This window comes from Larimichthys crocea, chromosome XVI (genome assembly GCF_000972845.2).
Source record: "Larimichthys crocea isolate SSNF chromosome XVI, L_crocea_2.0, whole genome shotgun sequence".
NCBI classification, from domain to species: domain Eukaryota; kingdom Metazoa; phylum Chordata; class Actinopteri; family Sciaenidae; genus Larimichthys; species Larimichthys crocea.
The window spans coordinates 18397095-18422350 of record NC_040026.1 but is presented as its reverse complement, the minus strand read 5'-3'; the positions used below and the strand labels follow the sequence as shown (position 1 = coordinate 18422350).

Genomic DNA, 25256 nt, shown 5'->3' with positions numbered 1-25256 from the left:
TTTCTAAATATGAGTCATATGCATTTCTCTGTGAATTGAGTGGTTTTATACACCTGCACCTGGACCTGCTTTATAATAACCAAATGGAAATTTAAGTGCCTTGCAAAAAGGCGCCTCAGTCGTTGTTGTTTTCCCTGATTTTCTACCTATGCATGGGTTTAAACCTGTCTGTGTTAGGTGCCATTTTCTAATGAGGCACTCAGTTACAATCAATGCTTGATAAATCATTCGGTAAAGTTGGTAAACTTTTAAAAACTCCCTTCGATTAATCGCTTAGACCGCTTCCTTCATCAAAAAAAGTGCTGCAGAGGACGCTGAATTGAACTTTTTACCAAACAAAAAACATAAATTAGTTGTTATTCCCGATAGTGTGGGAAACACAATTCACAGACAGCTATTTTTGGTGCCCGGGTGGTGGCCTTTTGGAAAATTTGGTCTGCCCTTTGGCCTGATCTGTAGCCATGCTTTCACTGGGATTTCCTGGGTTTAGAAGTAGCACCAATGAAAACTGTTCTCTCAGCGAGCGATAGAGACGGATGTGCTGGTATTGAATTTTTAAAATGTCATTTTCAGTGCTGTGATTAAATTCTATTCACCTTCATTCCCCTGCAGTGGTGTCGGGAATCTGAAGATCTAGACAAATAAAACCAAAGCTACCTGCATGAATAAGTGATAACAAAAAAAAAAAAAAGTTGACTGATCCTTTAGCATGACAGCAGAATTTTAAGAAGCTATTACCGCAGAAGCATTTCTTGCAGAAGTTTCTCAACTCTGTGGTGTACTCGATGTCGCTATTGATACCTTTTTTTGCTGTAATTCAACTTTTCATATTTTCGTGCAACTGCTCCCACACTTTCACAAAAGTGCTCTCGACCAGTGAACAGCAGCTACCTCCCACATAACTTCATGCAAGTTTTGCATGCCGCAATAAAAGGAAGTAGAGCAGGTTCAACTTGAATGAGCAACTTGACCTCTTGTGTCAACACCGACGACAAGTCAAAGGTCAAAACTGGTTTCATTGTTTTCAAAGATTGGGCTTGAACTTCTCAACAGAAGCAAGATGAACCAGCGTGATGTGTTCAGGTGAAGTCGGAGCAGATCTGTTCAGGATGATACTTTTTTTTTTTTTTTTTGTTAGCATTCTCCCTGCACTGTCGCACGGACTGGAAAATATTGTAATAATATTTTATCTCTCAAACAGATACGATCTTAATGGAGCCAACTCAGCCGGAATGAAATCTTTCTGCAATTAAAAAGCTCTAAAAATAGTGATTTCTTTGGTTTACTTTGAACTTTTTTATCCCAAACACCCAGCCAACATCATTTTTTTATGAACAAGGCCGGTAACAATTAACCAGTGTGGGCTTCATGCATCATATGAGTGTCATAAGAAGCCCTTTTGAAAAGCTCTTTAAAGCCTTTTTCTGTCCTGTTGAAAGGAAACTGTGTGCCCATGGTGGACCTTATCTGATCACTTTGGAAACAGAATCCACATGGCTTACTTTTATATGAATATTAATCTGTTATATCACCACAGGAGGAGGAGGAGGAGGAGGAGGAGGAGGGGGTGGCACTGCCAAGCTCTTGATGACATAACCCATGGAAGTGTTCGCGTACTCCCTGGTGATGTTGTGGCTCATGGTAATTATGAGTGTGCGAGTGTCCTCTGGCAGCAAGAATCACACAGGGTTAATGATGTTGTGTTTCCAGTGTATAAATACAGTGTATATTATACACTGGACTCTTTACTATCTTAATCATGTGTCATGATATAATTGATGCCTGTATTGATAGGAAAGTCTTTTTTTTTATTGTAACTTCCCTGGTTGACAATGACTGATGTTGTTATTTACGTCTCACGGCATTTATGAACCTAATTTGCTCTGCTTCATATTTATTGTTAGAAAACAAGTACTTTTACATAATATTTACAAGAAAAACACAAAAAGACTTTAACTAAATAATAATGAATACAGAGATATACAGTAAACCAGGACTGAAATCCAGCAGGTTTTTGTGTTTTGCAAGTATCCAGCCTTTTTTTAAAATAAATGAAACTATATATTTGTGACCTGTTTTTTTCAGCAGAAAGGAATGAGCTCGTTTTTTTGGTCTTTTCACGAGAACTGTTGGAAACTGTAGGTTTATGTTCGAAGTGTATTGTTCTACCTTCGCCTCAGGTGGGCTGACTGATGATTGATGACTTCTCCTAACGTGGACATTATTTGTTCTGCGTGTATGTTTAACCAAAACATTCGACAGTATTGTGTTTGCAAATGTTCTGTTCGATCATTCTTTTTGCTCCGGCACCTTTTCGATTTGTGTTTTCTCTGGAAAAATTTTAAATATTATGTTTGATACCAACTTTCCTTTTTATAGGGTGCTGCCTTACATTCAGTTTCTTTTGTTTAGAATATATTTAGGATACCTCACATCCAAGGTACTCCTACTTTACTTGAGTATTTTCCTTTTTATGCAATTTTATACCTCTACTCTACACCTCAGGGGCATGCATTGTACTTTTTACTCCACCACATTTGTCTGGCAGCTTTAGTTACTAGTCAGATTACAACTATTCACAGTATTGTCCAGTATAAACCACGTCTCTACAGATTTGGTGATTGTGGTTTCCATTTTTCTCATAACCTGGAGGATCAAGTGTTCCTTTCTGCTACTTCTTAAACTATTTGAAGACCTTGTTGGATCATCTGAATAATATGTTGTCACAAACCTGAAAACAGAGCTGCTTCTCTCGACCTTTTTTTAGTTTGAGACGTGTGAAACCACAAACACAAGATGATCTTAGAGAACATGATACATTAATTACCCAACAGCATATAAAGCAGTTCAAATGAGTTCAGCTTTAAATAACTACAGCAGTAAAATACAACATACACATCAATGCAGCAGTAATATTAATTAAAAAAACATTAGGTGTGATAATAAAACATATTTTCTGATTATACTTACACATTTCCAATGCAGGATGTTTACTTATGGTAGAGTATGTTCACAGTGTAGTACTGGTATTTTTACTTAAGTAAAGTATCTGAATACTACTTCCGTTGCTGCTAGTGTCAGAGTAATAAGATGTCACATGATCACTTTTCTTGACAGGAATATTGAGATATATGAGAAACCCATCTGAGTTTGTATGTGATCGTCAACATACAGACTTGTTTTTGTAAAGCTATTGTTTATTTCTTTGTTTATGACCGATAAACCAGCTGAACAGTCAAAAATGAAGGCGATGTGCGGCATCCGGTGAAAAGAATGACGCAAATGAGAGGTGTTTACCGTCCCCTGAGGTCAGCTCGTATATATAACCTGACACTGTGGCAGATCTATGAGCGGGCTAGCTCATTAGTGAATCTTTTCTGAATATCTCACATAGCAGATCTCCAGTGTATTCATGTAGTAATTGTAGTTATGCAAAGTGACCTGATTCTTAAAGGTTGGAAATATGTGAAGAATTTATACGGAATCTCGGCGATGCTCTTCGAGGGAACCAAACGCACAAAACCAAGACTAGATAAAAAAATGCTTTATTAGTTTCTTCTTTTGCAAAGCATTTAAAAGCAGACGTGATAACAAGGCCCCCCCCCCCAAAGAACAAATCATGACAAAATGTTCCTGGAAAGGAGCGGCACGATGAGAAGAAATCATACTGAGAGCTGGATAATATGGAGAAACTAAAATGCCCATACAGCAGCCACTCAGGATCATTACTGTAAAAAAATGCCAGAGGGAGAACCAAGCTGAGAAAACAAACTGGCAAAAACTTTCTCAGTTCATTGGAAATAAATAACTGTGGGAATAAAACACGTCTCCCATGGCAGAAATATATCGTTATTGCTTTTGATACAGTTCGTGTCGTCCATACGGTAACGCCTCTTTGCAAAAAGGCACTTTGGACCGAGCGATCCAAACCAAACAAAACAGTCCAGACGAGCACAATTATGTTGTGAGATGTGATGACAGCAGAGATGATCTTAACAGTTTCTGACAATAGATCATAACTTAAAAAAAAACAATAAGGGAAAATGAAAACGTCCACATTATCATATTATATTACAAATTAGAACACCTCTTCATCTAGAGATGAAGTCTATACTTGATATACTTAGAGAGATTTTAATAAGGTTGGTGTCATCAGTAGTTTGAAAAAAAAACAAAACAGGCACTTTATTCATGTCTTAGACAAGAGCGATATTTCATGGTGTAAATCAAAAGGGTTCATTAATAATCATAATCAAATATTAATCAGTCTGACAGGGAACTGAGACACAGCGTAACCTTTTAGAAACCGTGAGCTTTGTAAACAACTTGAGAGCGCTCGGCCTGTGGTGGCACGTGTAGACAAATATTTATGGAAGCTTAATTAGTGCGCCGCTAGGCACTGTCCGTGCTGGCTGACCGTAAACTAAAGCGACCGTACGTATAGATGGCGATACAATATTCTGAAAAGTACACAGTGAGCATGTGACTTAACACTCTGGAGTGAGACATTTAAAATATATTAATATAACTCTGTGCATAGATAAGTTATAAGAGGTTTCAGTCCTTTTCCCTTTTCCTAATCATCCCCATTAAAGTGAATTTCAATATCATATTTTCGAACTGTTGTAACCCGATCTTAGTGTTCAAAAGCTATAATAATTATTATTATAAAAAAGTAATGCATGTGCGAACAAAAGCCTGGAGTGAAACATTCTTTCTCCTGGTCAGAATCACATATCAGCTCCATTTAAACGTCCCTTTTTTTTCCTTCTTCGTAATTCTAACTCTGTAAGTACCCGCGGGACTGAAAGAAAAAGCTCCGTTTATTCTCATGAGAAATGGTTTCGAACACAAACAGACGACTTCGGCTAATCTTTCAAAAGCTGAAACTGATCCATAATTTACTTCCTGGAAGTTATGTGTGCGGAGGAGGAAACTGTTCAAGACATCTGAGGTGAAAATATGAAGCTGACTGGAGGTTTTAAGTATTTCAAATCCTCAGATTAGTTAGTTCTCATTAAATCCAGAATTTCTGTTTGTTGTTAGACTTTGTTGTGCATGAAAACGCTATCATATATATCTACATATATATTTAAGTTTAAGTTTAAGGTTGCAGGCTTTATAAGTTGCCTGGGGATATAACCATTTGCATTCCCATTAATAACTGTCACACACAGTCAAGGACATTACAGCACTGATGCATTAGAGGAACCCTCTGAGTAGTTTGAAATGAAATTCCCCTGAAAATCAGGTTTGTCTGAATTGCATTTTTGTTAAAAGTGACCGTCAGAAACAATCTGTGCTTTCTTCTTCCAGAACTACAAGCAGAGCAGGAGCTGAACTGAAAAGTAAAACTGACTTTTTAAACCCCCCCCCACACCAAATATTAAACCCATAAGACCGGTAAGAGGTTTTTAGAAGGCATGAGCCAACGCCACAGTGACCTCCGCCTCTCCTTGACTGGCACTTATTTGAAGAGGTTGGGTGAAAGAGGCTGCTTTCATCATACAGGCTTTACCTGTTTCCATACAGTAGTACACCCATACACCCAAAGTGAGGATTGGATTGTTGTCTGAGTCCTTCATAACAGCTGGGAGTTTGGTTGAGATGGAGATCGGCTTCGACAGATCCACAATGTCACCGGTAACCGCCGGACTTTCTAGCAGCCATTCGGAACCTGAGCGGAAAACAGGAAACATAAAAATCTGATACAATAATCTAATTTTAAATTAATTTGGTGTGTGTGAGCACTTGTTAATTAGCACTAAACAGTGAGTGTTTTGCATATTTTTGGACATAGAAACATAGTATCGTACAAAGTCAAACGTTGACCCAGTGATGGGGCTAAGAAGAGATCATCAGAGATCACCAAATGTCACGGCAATCCATCAAACAAGTTGACATTTCACTCAAAAGTGTTGGTGGCGCCGGATGAAACATCAGGCAATCATTAAAGTCGATAGCGCACATCCTTTGAAGACCCTGAACGTCTGTCTAAAGTGAGATAATTCAGTCTGCACCAAACCGATTGACATTGCCATTCCGAGAGATGTATTGCAAACCATGGCTGAAAACCAGAATCATTCATTCGGACTCAGACTGGTCACAACATGCCACGTTCTGAAAAGGTCTGTATGAAAATGTCTGTCTGGGCATCGAATTTATTTGGTTGAGCGTGGCAAGGTTGCAGCATGACACAGCGCGGCAAAATGCAGTCCTCTCCAATATCAGCCCAAATCCGAGTAACCCCACTGAAACAGATGGAGTGAGGGTGAGGGACGTGAATTCACTGAAAACGCTGGGGCATATTTTTAGAAACAATCACACATTTAAAGAGACATGAGCACTGAAAGATAAATGAAAGTCGAAAAGGAAAAGAATTTAAACTGTGAGAAAATATTATGCCAGCGGGACTGTCAGATCCATGCCAGCGGTGATTAATGAAGCCGATGTCTAACATGAGGTCCCAGGGACGCCATTTCTAAAAAGCCACTAAAAACAATTTAGATCTGCCGTGCGCTTCTGACTTGATCCATTAAAATTCCTGCCTCAGCTCTGATCTGATCAGCATAAGTCTAGACCGGGTATAATCGGACAGCTGAGGATCACGTAACATAGCCTAGCAGCTAATTATGTGAACCGAGGCATGTCGCCTTATCGAAATGTTTCTAAAAATAGCCAGCTGATATCGCTGACTCCAACGCTGCATCGCTCAGAATGATGGAAACACTTTCGTTCCAAACCTAATGAACGGACCTTCAACCGCATATCACAGATCACTTCACACTCGATCCTCGCGTCAGACCTTTGGTGATAACAATTTGAGAACACTGAGGAACAAACCGTTCATGTTAAGCTGTATAAAATGTATATTAAATTGTCTATACCATGAACAACGTTCACTGGTGCTTTATAAGAGCCCCTGACTGATCTAAATGTTCCTCCATCCCTCAACGGAGAGCTATAAGCCTCAGTCGTGGGCTGGCAGAGTGAGAAACTGCTCGTTGTACGGTGAAAACGGAGGTTAAGCATCATTCACTTGCATTAGGTTCTGACAGACTCATAGATCACAGACCAAAATAAAGCCCAGTAGGAGAGGTTGAGTGGCTCACATCCAGAATAGGGTTATTATGAAAGTGGAGAACAAGTTTGGGTTTCAACTTTACCCTTAAAGGTAAAACATAATTTCAGCAAAGCATGCAATTGATTTTTCACTTTTGAAACCTACTGAAAAGATAAGGAAGGCTTATTCTAAATCTGAATTAATCGCACCGTGCACACAATGACTTTGGACAAATACACTTTTCACAAACGCAGCCAGTTCCTGGCGCGTGGAAATGGAGTTTGTCTGTTTTCACTAGAACTTCCTGGCCGTCCTCCGACTTCAATCCAACTGCTTCTCCTCAATAAACCTTTTTACGGCAGATATTTGTCAAGTCTTTGTCAAATACTGCTGTCTTTTCAGAACTGACTGTCCACTAAAACCCCTCCCGCAAGCGGCGATTGTCCAATCACAGCTTAGGAAGAGTATCTCGGCACGGCAGGTCTCTCGAGCTTTGGGTTTCTCCTAACTTTGAAGTTTTTTTAGCATTTAAAAAAAATAATTATTCGTAAATTTGCCTGGTGGTAAATTTTCCTAACCCTTGTCATACTGTTGCTCCTTTATTTCCATGACTCTTCCATGAATCAGTGTTTTAACATGAGATCACGTTTGTAGCCTGTAAACACATAGTGAAAACTCTATCACATGGTTCTTGCTTCAAAACAACTCGTAGAACTAATACTTCAGTCAGCTTTCTACAATAGTATATGTTAGCTACACTTTCAGCCTCCAAAACCATAAAAGACATAATAAAAATAAGAATCTTGAGTGTTAAATCTGTTATGGGGCATATATCTTTCACAAGTATAAAGTCAAATGTACTGGAATCCAAAAATATGCATGGTTGAATGTCGTCTCACCTTCAGCTGAGAGAGCCCAGCAACTGGGCGCCTCTTCAGTAAGTTTGGTTCCTTCTGGAAGTGACAGGGTGAGCGACATGTTGAGAGTCTGGCCCGCAGATACCGCCACCGGTGGCATTTCGTTCTTGGCAGCTGATTTAGGCAACTTGGGGGCTTTGGCAGGACCCGAAGGTTGTGAAGGTACTGAGTCTGTGCAGTCCATGGAGATGGGGAACTGAACAGGAGAGAGATTTGGATGTTTGGGTTAAGGAAGACCCAAAAAAAAGGAAGCTTTTCTTGCTTATTGTCATTTCTGTGTAATCTTCTAGTAGAAAAACTTTTAGGATAGATTGATGACACACGTGGAGAAAATATGAAGTGCTTTCTCAAGGTTGGAAGTGAGCTTTTCTCGCACACACAAAAGTAAATGTAGGCCACTTTTGAGGACATTTCATAGACTTAAATTAATTTCCTGCAGACTTACTCTAACCCTGTCTCTAACCTTTACCCATTTCATTTCCTTAATCCCTGCTTTTCAATGTTTCCTTGGTTTATTTATGTTTTTTTTTCTTCGTTTGTTCAGTTTGGCTCAGTTTATTATCCAATGTACTCACTTTCTTCCTTTTTTCAGTTTGTACATTTCTTCCTAGAGCTCCTTCATGGGGTAGCCTGACGGCAATGAGAAGATAACCTGAGCCAGAGCCCTGCAAATACCAGCTGGTATTTGTAATCTTCTAATCTAAGCCTTACCCAAACCACTGATCCAAAAAATAAAAAATAAAACAACTGGGGACATTTTGTTCTCAATTGGACAAGCTGTCCCCAATTATAGGGTCTTTAGTCGGAAATGTGTCCCCGAAAGTAGCCTGTGTGTAGTAACACACACACACACACACACAGGACTAACCAGTGAGACAGTCTTGGTGGCCAGGTCCAGCACTTTGACTTGGTGGTTGTTTGTGTCAGCCAAGTAGAGAAGCTTGCCGCCGTCGCCAACACAGATTCCTCCAGGTTCACTGAAGCAGGATTTGTCAAATTCAGGGCCCAGAGTATCTCCAGCATCTCTGGTCCCTGCTAACGTGCTACATTGCTTTGTCTTTGGATCCACCACCTTGATCTGAACATTATTACACAGCAGGCACAAAGACACAATCAAACCCTGTTCCCTTGTATGGTTTTAGATCAAAAGAAGATACACGCTGTATATTCACTCAGTCACAACAACCTAAAGGAACCCATTATGATGAAGAGAAGCATAAAATGAGGGCGCCCTGTGGCTTTGAACTACAGCCTTGTGACATCCAACAGTTACCTTGTGGTTGTAGGAGTCGGCCACATAAAGCAGGCTTTGTTCAGGAGCCCAGGCAACGCCGAGAGGATGCTGCAGCTTGGCGTCAACCCCTTTTCCATCTACATCCCCGAAAGCGAAAAGGTTCTGGTTCAAAAGGAGACAAGAAGGTTCGGAAAAGATTAAATGAAGATATAAAAATGTACAAATGCCCAAGCTGCAACTTGTGACACCTATGTTTAACCTCACCCTCGATTTGTAAACGTCCTCTGAAGAAAAGGAGCTCTTTTAACCATCAAGATAATCAAAAGTTTGTTAGGAAAATTCAAGAGGACGCCTTCCTGTTATACTGTAAAATAATAAGAAACACGAAAGCAACATGGCTTCATTTTTTAAAAATGTTTTGAAAATAACTCGCATAAGTTCAACAGCAGCACAATAATTAATACATCACATTTGTAAGAGACACCAGAAAGATAGCATCTAATTTGAATTAGTTACTATGCTAAAAATAGTTTGATGAGTCATACTTGAGAATAAAGAAATATTTATAATATAAAAAGATAAGAAGATGATTCAGCTCACACAGCCTCCAGAGCTACAGAGCTCACTACACCAAATCAACGTTTGAAAACATCTGCGTGACACCGACCTCGTGTTTCTACTCTTTTAGCTTCGCTTAAAGACTGGAAACTGATGGTAATGTTTACCAGCACCTCTAAAGCTGAATAACTAACACATATGTTGTAGAAACCAGTACAACAACGAAAGCGTAAAGGCAATTTATGGCATCTACAGGAAGTCACTGCACCCTGCTGAGATACAGTCCAGCACAACCTCCAGTTAAGCCACAACTTGTTCTACTTTAACCTCGTTCTAAACTAACTCTGCGAGCTGCAGTTTCAGTTTTCGGCAATGGCCAAATGCAACATATGCAGATGCAAATTAACAAACAAACATAAGAATGCCGCATCACGTGCACGTTCAGTTGTAACAGCTTTAAGGTTTTATGCTTCATTGTCTCATTTAAATAAGCGTGCCGAAGCTCAAATGTCTATAGGCGACGGGCGTGGTTTCTGCTGACTCACTGCCACGCTCGATAAACTGTATATGACTTTCCATTTAATCACTTCCTATTCTCGTGGGTAACTACAAGTTTCAGACCTCTTGGGGCTTTCTAAAAATACACTAGTGCGACAGGAGCAAAAAGAAAATACAGCAGAATGGCTTTGAGGACATTTAAGTACGAACAAAAAAATGTTTTGAGGCTTTCAACGACAGACAGAGGCTGCGTTTATTTATGGCTTTTTTAAAAAAATCAATATTTTCTCTCTATAGAGAAATCTTGTGATTGCCTCAGAGTTACTGCGCAGCTTTTATTGTGTACGTTTGCTATTGATGAATGGTGGCAGAGCCACAGGTACAGGACATATTGTCATTGAAAGCTCTGCATGAGAGGTTATTCGGTTCTTGCAGTCAGTCTGCTTTGGGGAATGGGCATTTCCTCTGCCTTCTGTTCAAGCTGCTGTTCACTGCAGTGTCTTTAATTTCTCATGTCGTGCATGCGAGTCTAGGCTTTTTGCTAGCAGTGTCCGAAACGGTAAATTGAAATGATCAAACTTAAACTACCTAAAGCAGAATTTGTTTGTTGTTTTAGGTGAGAGAAGCCAGAATTAGTAAGACGAAAGACAAAATACCTCCTTACCAAGCTGGATACGATACTCAAATATTAAAGCCAACAAAATAATAGCCAAGATGTTCATCCTCTTGCTTGCTTGAGTGTACTTACCTCATCACTTGATAGTTGTTCTAGTGTGTGAGATGCTGGTGCTGAATGCTGATAGCATATTTAAAGCCACTTGTGATTTATTGAGTGCTTGTTCTCTGTGGCTGATTTGTTTACAAAAGTGATTATTATAATCCACCTGGCCATTATGAAGTAGAGAAATAGAAGGTACGAAAAGGTATCCAAGTAGAATATTAGAGGCCTGTCCATCCGGTTGTAAATTCATCCACCCATCCGTTATTGCAGACTCACCATGGGGTCTCTTTCTCCCCCGACCAGCACCTTGACAGCTCCGTCCTTCAGTGCCAGCGTCCGGATGGTGCTGCTTTCACTGTCGGCCACATACAGGCAGCTCCAGGGCTCCTCCGGGGCTAAAGCCAGGCCTGAAGGCTGAGCAAAGCCGGCCTTGTGGGGGTAGGAGTTGTTTCGGTTCTCTTCGTTGCCGCTGCCTGCCCATCGCACGCACGTCCCTTCCTTGGATTCACTTTTCACATTGTAATAAAAGAAGACAGTTTATGCATGATGATCACCTCTGATGGAGATGTCTATCACTTACATATAAAAAAACACGTATGTGAGGAGGTTTTTATTAGCCTTTTAGAGTTATTAGTGGCATTGAAGGGTGACAGCTGCCAAATGGCCCATGGTGGGCGTAAACCTGTCTCTCACCTTGCTTTGGGAAGTTTCCCATCTGCTAGGAATAAAGCCCAGATCTGGTGGGTCCCCGCCATGGCTATCCACAGCACATTATCTTCAACACCGCCTACACAAACACACAAATGAAACAAACACACAGGAAAACGCGTTCTTTGAGTTGAAAAACAGGAAACGCACATCTCTGCTTTTGGCCGTCTACTAGTCGACCTCAGTATCAGCCAGATGTGGTGCTAATATTTGTTCTCAAAGTAAAAGTTGCTTTCAGGTGTGTTTGGAAAGTTTACGAATTAAATAAAGTGCCAAAAAAAAGGAATGATTGAATCCTTAAAAGAAACCGCTCTAGTGATCTAAAAAGCTGTGTGAGTGTCAGAAATGCAGCCATGCAAGTTTAAGCGACAGCAGCCTGTCTAAGACCATATGCCTCCTCAGATGCACTCATCAAAGACAATCCTGTCATCGTATACACATGCACTGTATCTCAGTTGTATTTTTATTGCAGTACAAAGCTCGGGCCTTTTTGATCACATCTGCTGGACTGTCACGAACATTCAACAACTCCAGGACCTGACTCACGGCATCAATGTCACTGTGGTACCGTACAGTTAAAAAAAAAAGGTGTGAGGTCTTCTTGATACGGACGATTTAATCATTCATGCACACACGGCAGATAAATCATGAATATGCAATGAGTGTATGGACGTACTCTCAATGTTAGTGGAGTTAAAGGTCTCATACCATGTCCTCAGATCATGTGGTGATGCTCAAACCAGCTGGTTGTGTGATCCATCAAAATGTGCATAAAATGTGACTATGACTGATCACCTCGTGTGCACAGGCTTTGTGTAATGGCAAAATAATTGTGCTAATGTCCCTAACAGTCCTATGATTAATACTTTAAATTCACGTGACTATAATGAATCTCTCAATCAACATTTGTCCAAAAGGTAAAAACGGACTGCTGATGAGTACAGTACTCGCCGCAGGGTCAATAAACGGCTTGATCTATTTGCACATTTTTATCTTTTGTTTGATTTAGGTAAGTACAAAATGCCACAGGTACAGTCCAATCCAACGCATGCTTCCACTTTACTTAAACTACAAATGTCCTTGTCCTCAGGCTTCAAGAAGCACTCCAGTCATGAACGGTAAACAATGTTAACCTGAGGCAAGAAAGTTGTAAGAAAAACAGGTGAGACAGAAACGCTTCAAGTGACATCTGTTTAGTAAAGCAAATAAATAACTCAATAATAAGGGCTTGTCTTGTGCTTCTCTGTGTGTACAACAATTCTTTGCTGACTGATTTTAAAACAGTGATGTGAATACCTCATACTCATGCTGGTGTGTGTGGGCGAGGGGATGAGGTGGACTGCGAGAGACAGATGGGTGACACTGTGTCTCTCAACCAACACTAGCTTTCTTCCTCTCTCTCTATCTGTCTCTCTCTCAAACCATCAGAAACTTCTTCACGTCACTATTTTGCAGCGGACATTGCAAACCAGACACAGATTTAGAAGCTGGGTACATGAAATAACCAAAAGGCAGAACACGACAGGTAGGGTATCATAGTTTAGTCCATGAATCCTCCTGGATAGCCTCAGCTTCAGTGACATTTCTGTGGAGGGTTTGCCCAATCTGAGCGTCTGATTGGTGGCCGCAGCATGACGTCAGGCTGCGTTTTTCCAAAAAAATTGGATCTGCCTCAACTCTCTGCATTTCTTGGCGCCTCTGCTGCAGCCAAAACACACTCCCCAAACTCAAATGAATGGAAAAAGCCTGCATTTTTGCTGCTGCGCCAGATCCTGAGACATACACTAACATTTAGAAAAACAGAAGGTGTGAGATATTCAAGATGAATTAAAAAAAGCTTTTTGCTTTTATAAAAAAAAAAAAAAAAAAACAGCTTTCTGTCTGACAAATATTAAAAAAAAGATTAATAATAAAGAAACTCTGAGTGCCCAAGGCAAAAATAATAAAGACAGAACATTTAGAGGGATTGAGCTTTGATTTCCAAGTGGTCCTGGATTACTTTGTGAGAATATTAAAGACCTTGTCAAGGAGTTATTGATTTTTGTCCTTGAAATGTTTAAGCAGAACTAAAATGAGGTTTAATGGATATCCAACAGATTAAAAAGTCCATCCACCTATGCATGAATACCTGTGTGTGAAAAAACTTACTGCAACTCTGTAAAGCTTGGAAGCTGTAATATTTTGTGTATAAAGTGCAGAAAGAACATATTTCATATGTCAAATATGTTATGTATTATTTTGGTAGCCTCTAACTGTGCTAAATATGCAATCTGCAAACAACCCCTCTCAAGGTGTGATCACACCAGAATTCACACCTCTGTCTTCTCAACAGGGGTGAGATGCAGTCACTTCCTGTTGCTGATTTTCCTTCACCTTCACCTTCACCTTCACTTCAATCTCACTGAGCTGCGACCTGCAAAATAGCGAGGCCAGCAATGTCTGGGCACTGTGTGACACAGTCTGATCTCTCTCTCTTAGGATGTATTGATTGTACAGGAGTGTGCGGAAAGACAATAAACTGTGGCACAGAGGAGGTGCGTGACAGGAGTTAAGAGCAAGGGCATGTACAGAGGAGACTGACAGCAAGACGTACCAGCAGTGCCAAGAGTCACATCCCAAGGTGAACTGATAGGCTGCTGAGGCCCAGTGGCTCCTCCGTCTTGGTCTGTGCCCTGTGTGCCCACACCAGCAAGAGTGCTGACTCTTTCCTCTAACAGGTCAATCTGATAGACAGAAAACACACACAGACTGGCATAAATGTACAGACAAACATCATGAGAGACACAATTTGCACGAATTTGAAGGGTTAGGGAAGAGGTTTTCAAAGTTTGAGGCAGGTCTCCCCAGGTCAGCTCAGTGACTGTTAAAAAAAATATTACATTAGTTATCAAAAGGAGATCACATAGATAAGCTATGATAAAGAGATAGTTCAGGGATTTTCCAACTTTCCCAGAGTCAGAAACTAATAAAAGTCTGATTAAATAACATAATCACGATCCTATAGGCATCTAGAAGTTAAGTAAGCAACGTAAAAGGGGTGGGGGGCTTTTGTCTGAGGGGAGGCTCACAGTCTCAGACTTTGAAAACCCCTGGTTTTAGGGTAGTACCTTTCGGATCAGGTGGTTTTCTGTGTCGGCCACGTATACAATTTCCCCTTTGACGGCCACACCCTGAGGGGAGTTAAAGGAAGCTTCAGACAAGTCGCCATCTTGTCTCCCGCTTTCAGGCCCTGGGACAAAAAGTGATAATCCGGTGAAATTTGATGGTTTACAATGCATTACAATATCTAAGTGGAGTTGTATGAGGTACTTATACATACAGTCTGTGTATTACATATAGCAGACGGCGGTTGGCACGGCCCCAGTTTGGAGTAGCAGACCAGCATGGGAGTTAAGCGATGCACAGCAGCAACAAAACGGAATTTTGCCTCCCTAAAAAGTTTAATATTATTCACAAAAACAGTCATTTTACCATGCAGGACACAGGAGTTGCTAGTCTACTGAGGTAAAATTACTGTTTTTGCCAATTAAGTCTGGTGACTTCAGACTTGGATATAAAGACTTCAGTTTCCCATCAAAAAAAGCTGAGAAAATATTCTAAATATAGCTAAAACATGGTTTGTTGCTGCCTCCGTCTACAGCAGTGTTTTGCTTAGCTTCCATGCTGCTCCTCCTTGTCTGCTTCTCCAAGCTGGAGGCGTGCCAGCCACCATCTACTGTAGGCAATACAGTAACTTATACAATCCCACTTCAGGAAATCCTAACCCAGAGGTTCTGTCATTTTATTGTCATTCAATACTAAATGCAAAGCCACCAAAGTCCTTTACCTGACTGTGACTGAAACACAAGTTGTATACATCTCTGATGATGTGTTGGTTATGTTTATGTTTCTGGCAATCTGTCATAACAGAGTTTCAAGGAAATGTATCCATCTTTAGACTTATTATCAGGTATTTAAAACTTATTTTGTGCCTCAAAGGTTTTGATTTGCTTAAACTTTTAGTAGTGAAAAAAATGTATGATGGGTGACTTTATGACAGAGAGCTATTAAATATATTGTGCTTATACTTCATGAACAAATTTGCTCATGAAGATATGCTCTATTTCAGTTAAATGAAGGACAAGAACTGAACCACAGCTAATTGTCAGTTTACATAGAAAAACAACGCAAAGCAAATCGAAATATTATCATTTCTCATGGTGTGTGAGAACAGGGATGATGCGTGCGTTCAACCTATAAAAATAATACATTTTTCCCCCCTCATTTTGTCTACACTTAGTTCAGTGCCAGTTCCCAGCATGTACTAATGCCTGCCGCTGCCAACTGCTCTGTTGGTCTAAGGACAAGACAGACTACCATGCAGCTCCTCTGAGGGTTGTTAAGGCTTGGGAGTACTACTAAAAATATCAGTGATGCTTAAATGTTGTTGTTTAATTCAAATGATTTAAAGCAAAAAAAACAACAATATTTCATATTTTATCTACAACTCATTTAAATTAGAGCTTTATTTCTGTCCCTTTATTTCTGCCACACCTACAGGAGAGATGCTCTTTGGTGGCTGTGAGACAGGACACACACTCATAAATCGTATAAATCACAGATGACAAAAATCGGCATTAAGTCTCTCCTGCTGGACTCCTGCCAACATGCTGGGACAAACGGACACATTTTATTTTTTTATGTACAGAAAGAAAAAATGAATGCACATTTAATCCAAATAATTAAGACAAGCGACAGCTAACAAAATTGTGTGATTTCTTTGTTTGCAGTTAGTAGTTCAGTGGTGAAACAGACACTGTGAGCCCAGACATGTAAGTCAGAACACAGCGTACACCATGCTGAAAGAATGTGGTCACATGCGGCTCAGGCCACCTCTGAATGTGTGATCAGATCTTCGTGTGTTCTCAATACTCCTGGGTAGCTGTTGACTTGATCGGATTGCCCGGGTTTAAGACTGAACCCAGATTTCTATGTAATTTTAACCTCACTATACTGCATCCATCCATCCTGTTTCCTACTTCTTACCTCCTATGACATGTAACAGCTGCCCAGTCGTGGACACCACTAGAATTCGATGATGCCCGGTGTCTGCTATGACCAGTCTTTTCTTGCTGTCGTCTACAGCCACTTTTCCTGGAAAAGACAGAGCGCTGGGTGGCAGGGAGTCTCGGTACAGCTTGACCCCCACTGTGTGCGACTTCAGCAGACCCTGCTCCCCATAGTAACGGAGGGCGCTGTCGGTAAAAAGCATCAGCTTGTCGTGGTGGCCTTCGCCCACCAGGGAGAAGAGCAGGTTGCCACGTGGGCCCAGTAAGACGAGCGTGGGCCAGCAGGAGACCTCCAGCTCATGCCAAAGGCATGCCTCGCTATCGTTCACCACTGGGTGGCAGATGTCATAGCGGAGCACGGCACTGCGGATGTTGTCCACGACCTTTAAAAAGGTTGGTGACAACCAAATAAGTGAAAAGCAGAGAGTCTAATAAATCATATTAACAATACATTTAAAATAATTTACATTTTTGATCAATCAAGCAATTAATTTATCAAATTTTAAATGAATCTTTTAAATTTACACACAACTTTTAAGACTAAAGTCTACACAAAGGTAGAAATGATAAAGAATAATGTAAAGACTTACCTTTTCATTGGGGAATTTAGCTGAGTGTACACCAACAACAACCAGTCCATCTGAGAGAGACAATAAACAGATAAAAAATAAATTAAACAGCTATACATAAACAGCACAGTGAGTGAGTTTCCCGCAATTAAAAACGAGCCGTTTCGACATTTTCAGGGCATATTATTGCAGTAATTGAACGATAAACATGTGGTCATCTCTTAATCCCGTGAACATCTGTTTTCTAAATCACTGTGTCAACAAGTTGCATAAGCCTGATCAATAACAACCTCACAGAGACACGAAACATCACACACAAATGCGCGTACGTCGAAGAGATTAGGCAGATGAAGGGAAACAGATGTGACTTTCTGCTGAAAAACCTCAAAGGTCTTGCTTTGTTATCGAGTCAGTGACCCTCCAGCATAATGTACGCCTTGATGAGCTTTCTGACCTTTTGCACTTGGAGGCTCTAAATGTTTATCTCAGCTATTATTCAGTAGTCATCAAAGACTACCAACACTACGCTTATTATACGGACGATGAGCCCTGACGAGGCTAGCAGATGTTCAAACGTTCTGTAACTGAATGGCCTGAAACTGTGGAACTGTGGAAAGTGATGCTGAATAAATCAATGAATATGAATGATATATCTCGATAAATGTCCTTTCAGTTCCCTAATCAGCGTGGCTTTCATTTATTGACATGGACTTAAGCCTGACCGCTGATAGAGGAATATAATTTTTATGATTTTATGCATTTTGTTTGACTGCAAGGCTGCTCAAAATGTAAGAAAAGAGTCTAATTTGTCAATATTGCACATTTATATTTGTTTAACTTTTCAAAAAATACAAGAATATTTATGTCATATAACCCACTGTGGTCCCCGAATGAGTAAATGCAATGCATAATTTCGTTTAATGTTTAAGTTTCGATATTTTATTCGAGACTTCATAGCTCTTCATACTCCATAAATGGTCATTCTACCATTTCCGTGACATTAAGCTGCCCTCAGCAGGAGTGAAACACACAATCCAACCCTTCAAACTCACTGTCTGCAGTGGATTTCGTCACCCATGGCCTCTGCCAAGCAGTATAGTACCAGATTGCAGTGACGATGGGTGGGTGGGTGGGGTGGACTGTGGGAGTGACTGGACAGGGTGGCTCCCACACCTCACTGACCAGAGCAGCAAACAGAATGTACCCATAGCAGTGCCAAAGATAAGACAAGTGCGATAATGTGCGATGACACTGCAGTGAGTGTGTGTGTGTGTGTATGTTATATTTCAAGCCTGGCTCACAACTGAATTTCAAGCTGCACAACTTCCTCAGATGATCTCTTGAAGGGTCAGCAGGATGCCAGAGTCAGTCGGATGTGATTATGTTTAACATGGAGTGGCTATATAAAAAGAGCCATACAGTGAACTACAGCAGGGTACAATTATGGGCCCTGTACTCACCGACACTGCAGCTTGGAAATATTTTTAGTCGCTGTCTCTTCACAGCTGAGATAAGGACTCTTATGCTCTTAGAAAAGAAGAGGAGAGAAGCAGAGTCGGTGTACTACAGCTTCTCTGCCCCAGTGAACTTGGGAACTCGGGAACACATGTTCCCGTGACGCAGCATGATGACACATAAAACTGTTTTCCCTCCATGAAGTCTGGCAGGTTGCTGCCTCCTGTTAACTCACCACAAGTAGATTTTTTTTAATTGGCCCACAGCTAACTATACCTACAGACACAGTTAGGCTGAGTCTGTAAGGTTTCCTCATTGTATTAACTTCATTGTTTTACCTTGAAGTCTGAGTATTCTTTCAAAATACATTACATATGTTGGAAAATAGTTGATGAAAACATGTGAAAAGACTTTCAAAGATATATTACTGAAATGTGGAGTTCAGGATTTTGCGGGCGGTCCTTAAAGGGTGGCTCGATGACACGCTGAGGCCACCCTGAGCAGAGAGCAAGAGATGAATTCATCTTGCTCAGTGTTTCAAAGTTAGTCATGTCATTTTATGAACTTTTATGACTGCTCCCACCAGTCCTGAAGCTGAGAATCATTTTTACCTGATTCTGACATCTAATTTTATAAACTTGACCCGTTTTAGGACCCCGATTTTAGGATATTTTTAAATCATTCAAATTTGACTGGCTGGTTTCTTCTCTGGTCTGACAAATTCAGAACACATATTTATTCTTACTTCACACTTACTGACATGCTCCTCCATTATCATCAACATGAACACTATTGTTCTGTCACTTTTGAGCCAATCACACATATGCACTCACTAGAACAGCTGAAAATAGTCCCCAACAAATAAACTATTGACTCCTTCTTGCTAAAAACAGCACAGCTGTTTTACGAAATCATTGAAAAAAAATGTAACTACAGCCCGTCTTTGTGACCCATTTTCAAACAGTTATGTTGTATTCAGTGGGAACAGATGGGGCTGAAAAACCAAAGCAGTCAAGGCAGATGGCCATCCAGTTCTGATTGAGGTTTCGTCCTTTTCGTTTTTCCTTGCCACGGTTGCCAAATGCTAGCTCATGGTGGAAACTGATATTATAAAGATCTAGATTAAAAGAGTCCTGAGATAACGTTTTCTTATGACACGGCACTAAAATACATTTGAATTGAATGTCCCAGGCAGGTTAGGGTAGTCGAAGCAATGCAGAACGGAAAAATGTGTTTTTTCATTGGATTTACTGAGAATAAGAAAAAAGAAAAGATTATAGTCAGCCTTATCATTTTAATTTCAATTTGCCAATGTCTATATATATATACACAGAAGACAGACATGAGGCAGCCCAGTTTTCCCTTCTGCTAAATGGCTTAGACCAACTGAGCTTACCAAGGTGCCCTGTAACAACAGACTTCACCTTCAAATAACCTCTCATAATTATTCATAGCTCATTAATTCGTCAACATGGTATTCATTATGGGCTTTGCTTTTGCTTAATCTTAATACTGGGAGGGTGATGAGGAGTTTACTTTTGGAGGACACTCTGAGGGACTGTCCTTTTATCCCACATCATACGGGTATATTACAGCTTAAAGTTGAATATATGAAACTGTAAGACATAGCATTGTTACCCTACATCTTCATTTCATCTCTCAACCCCTTTAGGATCAAGACAAGTAATGTTGAGTACCAGTCCATACCTTTGACAGAGTGCTTCTTCTCTAGCTGGTGCAGGTCGGGCAGGATGTGCATGCAGTTGATGCAGCAGTAAGTAAAGAAGTCCAGCAGCACCACTTTGCCAGCCAGCTCCTTGTTCAAAGACAGGGGCCGCTCCGTGTTCAGCCATTCCAAGCCTGGAGCGAATCACACAATGGAAAATGATCCTGTCATTCTATTAATTATGTTTAGTCACAGTGTAGGCAAAGGCTTTACAGTGCCCATCACTATACGGGTATGTCTGAAAGGCTTGTTACTGATGTTTTGTTATTATGAAAAAAAAAGTTGACGGATCAAAGCGATGACTTAGAAGTGCCCACAGCTTCAAAGGTGTTGTGAAGCTATTAAATTCTATAAATTAATTAATCTAGATCTAAACCGAGTCTGAGAAAATACTTCTTTTTTTTTTACACTTACCTTACATGCACTCTAGTCTATGTCTGATCAAATCTGTCTGATTTACCTCACATGCACTTGATATATTTAATACACTTTCTTTCATATTTCAATAATTAGATTTTAATGATACCAGACCCTCCACACCTCAGCAACTGAATTAATCCGAGCTCTGAATACTCTCTCTTGATTTCACTGTCTCTTAGCTAACAGGTATCGTCTGATACCAGAAAAATGCTCCATATATCATGTGCATATATTTTAATGTGTAAATAGTGTGATGGCTGCTCAGATTATCTCACAACCCGTTCCTTTTTTGTGTGTCCTAAAGTGAACCGGTATTCGTTAAAAGATCTACATGAAGAAGAGATTATGGCATTAAGTTAAATAACTATATTCTACATCTTAAACTTCTTTAACTATGTAATGGGAAGTCATTTGCTAGATTTAAGAAAAATACTTAATTGGCTGGGTCAAGCACACAGTTATGGCGACAAACATCAAATGATATGAACAGCCAAAAGTGTTTTTACTGTATCAAGGTTTCGTTATCAAGTCACTTTATGTTGAAGCTTTTATGCTGATAGTGGGTTGTTGTTGTTGTTGTTTGGGGGCAGTTATGATTGCACACAGCCCTGTTTATTTATTGTTCTACTGTAGATCCCCATCTACTGGTGGGATGAAATATTGCCAACACACTGCATGCCTCAACAGAAGACCTAACAGTAGTGTTCACACCAGATATATATATTTTTCCAATCATAGGACAGCACTTTACATTATTTGGTGCAGTTACAGCATCTAGATTAGATTAGATTAGACTTTATTCATCCCACAACGAGGAAATTCACATTAACAGCAGCAAAAAAATGTGTAATATACACTACAGAAATAGACAGACAGAAGTATCTTTCAGCATAAACAAAAGACAAACAGGCAAACAAAAGACAAGAGTACAGGCGTGCAAAACGAGCACTAAAGTGGCCTCAATATGAATAATGGTAAGTGATTGGAATGAAAATATAAATACAGTAAAATAGATATTAAAGCTACGGGTGCCCATATTTGAAGTGTGTGTTAGTTAGGTTTCAGACTAATTAAGCACAACAGTGGTGCATTGTTATAAAAATTAGGATTATACTGGGGTTCAGATGTTTTAACTCATATAGTGTGTGTTTCTTGTTTTTGCATGTCTTGTGCACTTCCCTTATTTTGGACAGTGTTTTACTGAGGATGGCAGAGAGAGATAATTATAAATCAGGAGTTCAAGGACAGGAGAGACAAGAAAGTGAGAGACAGGCCTCAGAAGTGTCAATTTGGAGAATGCTCATTACTGAGCGGAAAACCAAAAAAGGAAATTATCAGTGGTGAGGTGTCCGAGACAGCCCATTTAAAAGAAAATTTTATAAAAACAAACTGTTAGAGCTCCTCGAGGAGCCTTTTCTCTGTAACCCTTTTTGTGTGTTGCACTGTTAAACGCTCCTTCTTGTACAAGAATAATAAATCCAACTTTGACACTTTCATACTTTGAATCCAGCCCTCCTTATTCAATGGTTCTTCTTTAAAAAATCTTGTAACACAGCCGATTTTTAAAAAATGTATAAGAACCAACTATTAGAGCTCCTCAAGGAGCCTTTTCTCTGTAACCCTCTTTGTGTGTTGCACTGTTAAACGCTCCTTCTTGTTCAAGAATAATAAATCCAACTTAAATTTTCATACTTTGAATCCAGTCTTCCTTATTCAAGGGGTTTTCTTTAGAAATTCTCATAACATGCATGTTGACAAAGCCATGAGGAGGGGCAGAGTGGCTTCCTGGTTATGCCATACTCATTGATAATTGAAACACTTGGAAGTATTTGGACAGAGGAAGTTGACACACCTACTAAAACACACACACCACAGGAAGCTTTAACCATTTACTATGCAAATACAACAGTATGTTGCATGTTACAGTATGTCTGTTGTACAATGACAATAAAATCTTTCTATTCTTCTTTTCTTTACAGTTTGTGGGGGAAAAAAAGGCTGAACCACGCAAAGTCGCTGCTCTTGATTTAAGTCTGAATGAAGTCTTAATTGACTGACTTCATCACAAGCTACAACTAAATAACGTACAAAAACACTTGTGTTTAAAGAAGGTGTGACAATATAAGAAACACATATAGCCAAACAGAGTAAGAGTTTGAGTTAAAAGTGTGTTTAAAAAACGCTCAGTGAGTGTTTAAGTTGTGGACATGTCGAGTCTTGTCAGGCAAACTGTAGAATAACTGACACACGGTGCTAACAGAGGGGCTAACCTGTCTGGAAATCGGGTATCTTCAGATCCTCCCTGCCGTCTAGCTTTTCCAAATACTCGTAGACGAGTTTTTCTCTCTCTTGCCGTGTCGTGGCTTCATCCAGGGCACAGTCCAGCTCGCTTTGGGTGGAGAATAAGGCAGAGAGGCTGCACCGGGACGCCATGTTTCTACAACAACAACAGCAATAGTGATGTGTCGGTCGCGAACGATCCGGTTCTAAGAGCCGGCTCTTTGAAGTGAACGACGGGAGCCGGCTCCTCGTTGTGAGCCGATGATCCCATTATTTTGGTTGATAAATTCATTAAATAGTTAGTACGTTTTATTTATATAGCACTTTCTTTTTTTTTTTTTTTTTTACACCGAATGCACTGACCAAAGTGCTTTACAATGTCAAAAATAAAATAAAATATAATAACATTTAAAAATATAAAATAATAATAACAGCAATAATAATAAAATAATAATAAAATTAATTTAAATAAAATGTGAGGAGCCGTTTGGGAGCCGAAAGAGCGGCTCCTTATAGTATGCAGAGCCAAAAGAACCGGCTTCCAAAAAGAGCCGAAATTCCCATCACTAAACAGCAACGTTAGCCGAGCTGAGCTGGGTAAACTCACGGTGGAGGGTCACCCGCTGATTCCACACATCGGAAACAAACAAACAACACTATATTTTAACGGATTTTTTGGTCGTAACTTAAACTGACTTAATATTATTAGAGTATGCACATTTACAGCCTTATTTCGCAACAACTAAGTCGTTAAGTTGGCGAAATAGATGCAATGTGCTGCTCTTTTCCCTACTCTGTCTTTACACATTCATTGTAGTCCTGTGGCGGTAAGAGGAGCTACACTGTAAATATGTAGCTTATATCGACGATACCGTAATTAACGCGCTGTAACTGTTTATTTTGTCAGTAGTCGTTCATATTACTTGTGATGTTATCCAACGTCTGTCCGTGTGTGTAACGACGAGTGCTTTAAAGGAGGTGCTAGGTAACGTTAGGGACGTTTTAGCTTCAGATGTCACAGAAGGACGAGTGTGAAGATGACATTTGGGAGTATAAACTCTTGAGAAGAAAAGGAAAAGCCAAGAATCACCGACTGTGAGAAGATGCACACCCAGGAAACCCCCCAGGAGACGAGACACCTCTGTCAAGTCAAGTAACAGGAAAGTAAAGACAGGTGGAGGTGGAGATTGTATAGTAGAGTAGTGCTACTGCCTCAGAGTCACCTCCTACAATGACACAGTGCAAGATGGATCATCCTCTGGAGACCATTGCCCCATCTGTCAGATGCCCTTTTCCATTCTGGTGGTGCAGACTCAAAGGGGGCATGTTGCTGAATGTCTGGACACCCCCAGGGACACATGCAAAGGTACAGACATCCACACTACACATATAAAAAGACATGCAAGAAGTAAATAGACACCTTTAATTAGAATTTGAATGAAGGTGTCTATTTACTTCTTGCATGTCTGTGTACTACAATAGAAATGACTGACACTTACAAATAAAAGTTCGATATGACATACAACCCCTACAGATTATGCAGATATGTTGACTGATGGTCTATATTGCAAGATCTTCCTTTAAAGGAGTACTCCATCACTTTGCTGTACTCCATAAAGTTGGGGGACTCACAAGAGAAAGATTACAAATAATAAAAACAAGCCAAAGTCTGAGAGTCCATAATGCATTAATAAACCTTATGCTATATTCATGTCAGATTGGATGATCCATTCTCATAATCTAACAACTACAATACATAAAAAGCCACGTGTGTAATTAAACTTGTGTTTAATTACTGAATAATGTATCAGATTTGGCACTCAGAAAGAGTCTGAGTTTCTTAGTCACGATTAAATCTTGGACATATTACAAGTCAGAACCTGGTAATTAGTCGATTCTCTCGGACATAAACGTGGCATCGGATCTCCCTGACTGGTAAATGCCCGTGCTTTCAAAGTCCACACCCCCAGTTTATGAGACGGCTTCAAAATTTGAAGTCTGAAGCCCAATTCAAGAAACCTTGACGACATAATAAGTGTTTTTTTTTTTAAGAAAGCTC

General features: G+C 40.0%; 1 protein-coding gene across 2 annotated transcripts in view; it reads right to left on the bottom strand.

Moving 5' to 3' along the window:
* Positions 1-4026: 4026 nt before the first annotated feature.
* Positions 4027-25256, bottom strand: part of nhlrc2 (NHL repeat containing 2) — a 22751-nt gene continuing 1521 nt past the window's right edge. Inside the window, exons 1-12 of one of the 2 annotated variants that reach the window (XM_010742065.3) lie at positions 23188-23383; positions 20479-20631; positions 17338-17387; positions 16725-17130; positions 14807-14928; positions 14293-14422; positions 11685-11778; positions 11268-11499; positions 9254-9376; positions 8849-9058; positions 7963-8176; positions 4027-5677 (exon numbers count right to left, since the gene is read on the bottom strand). In XM_010742065.3, coding sequence (XP_010740367.3) covers positions 5415-5677; positions 7963-8176; positions 8849-9058; positions 9254-9376; positions 11268-11499; positions 11685-11778; positions 14293-14422; positions 14807-14928; positions 16725-17130; positions 17338-17387; positions 20479-20631; positions 23188-23350 — 2160 coding nt within the window. In that variant the 5' untranslated portion in view covers positions 23351-23383 and the 3' untranslated portion in view covers positions 4027-5414. Of the gene's footprint in view, positions 5678-7962; positions 8177-8848; positions 9059-9253; positions 9377-11267; positions 11500-11684; positions 11779-14292; positions 14423-14806; positions 14929-16724; positions 17131-17337; positions 17388-20478; positions 20632-23187; positions 23384-25256 lie in introns of those variants that run through there. The other variant, XM_027289339.1, reaches the window with a different exon arrangement.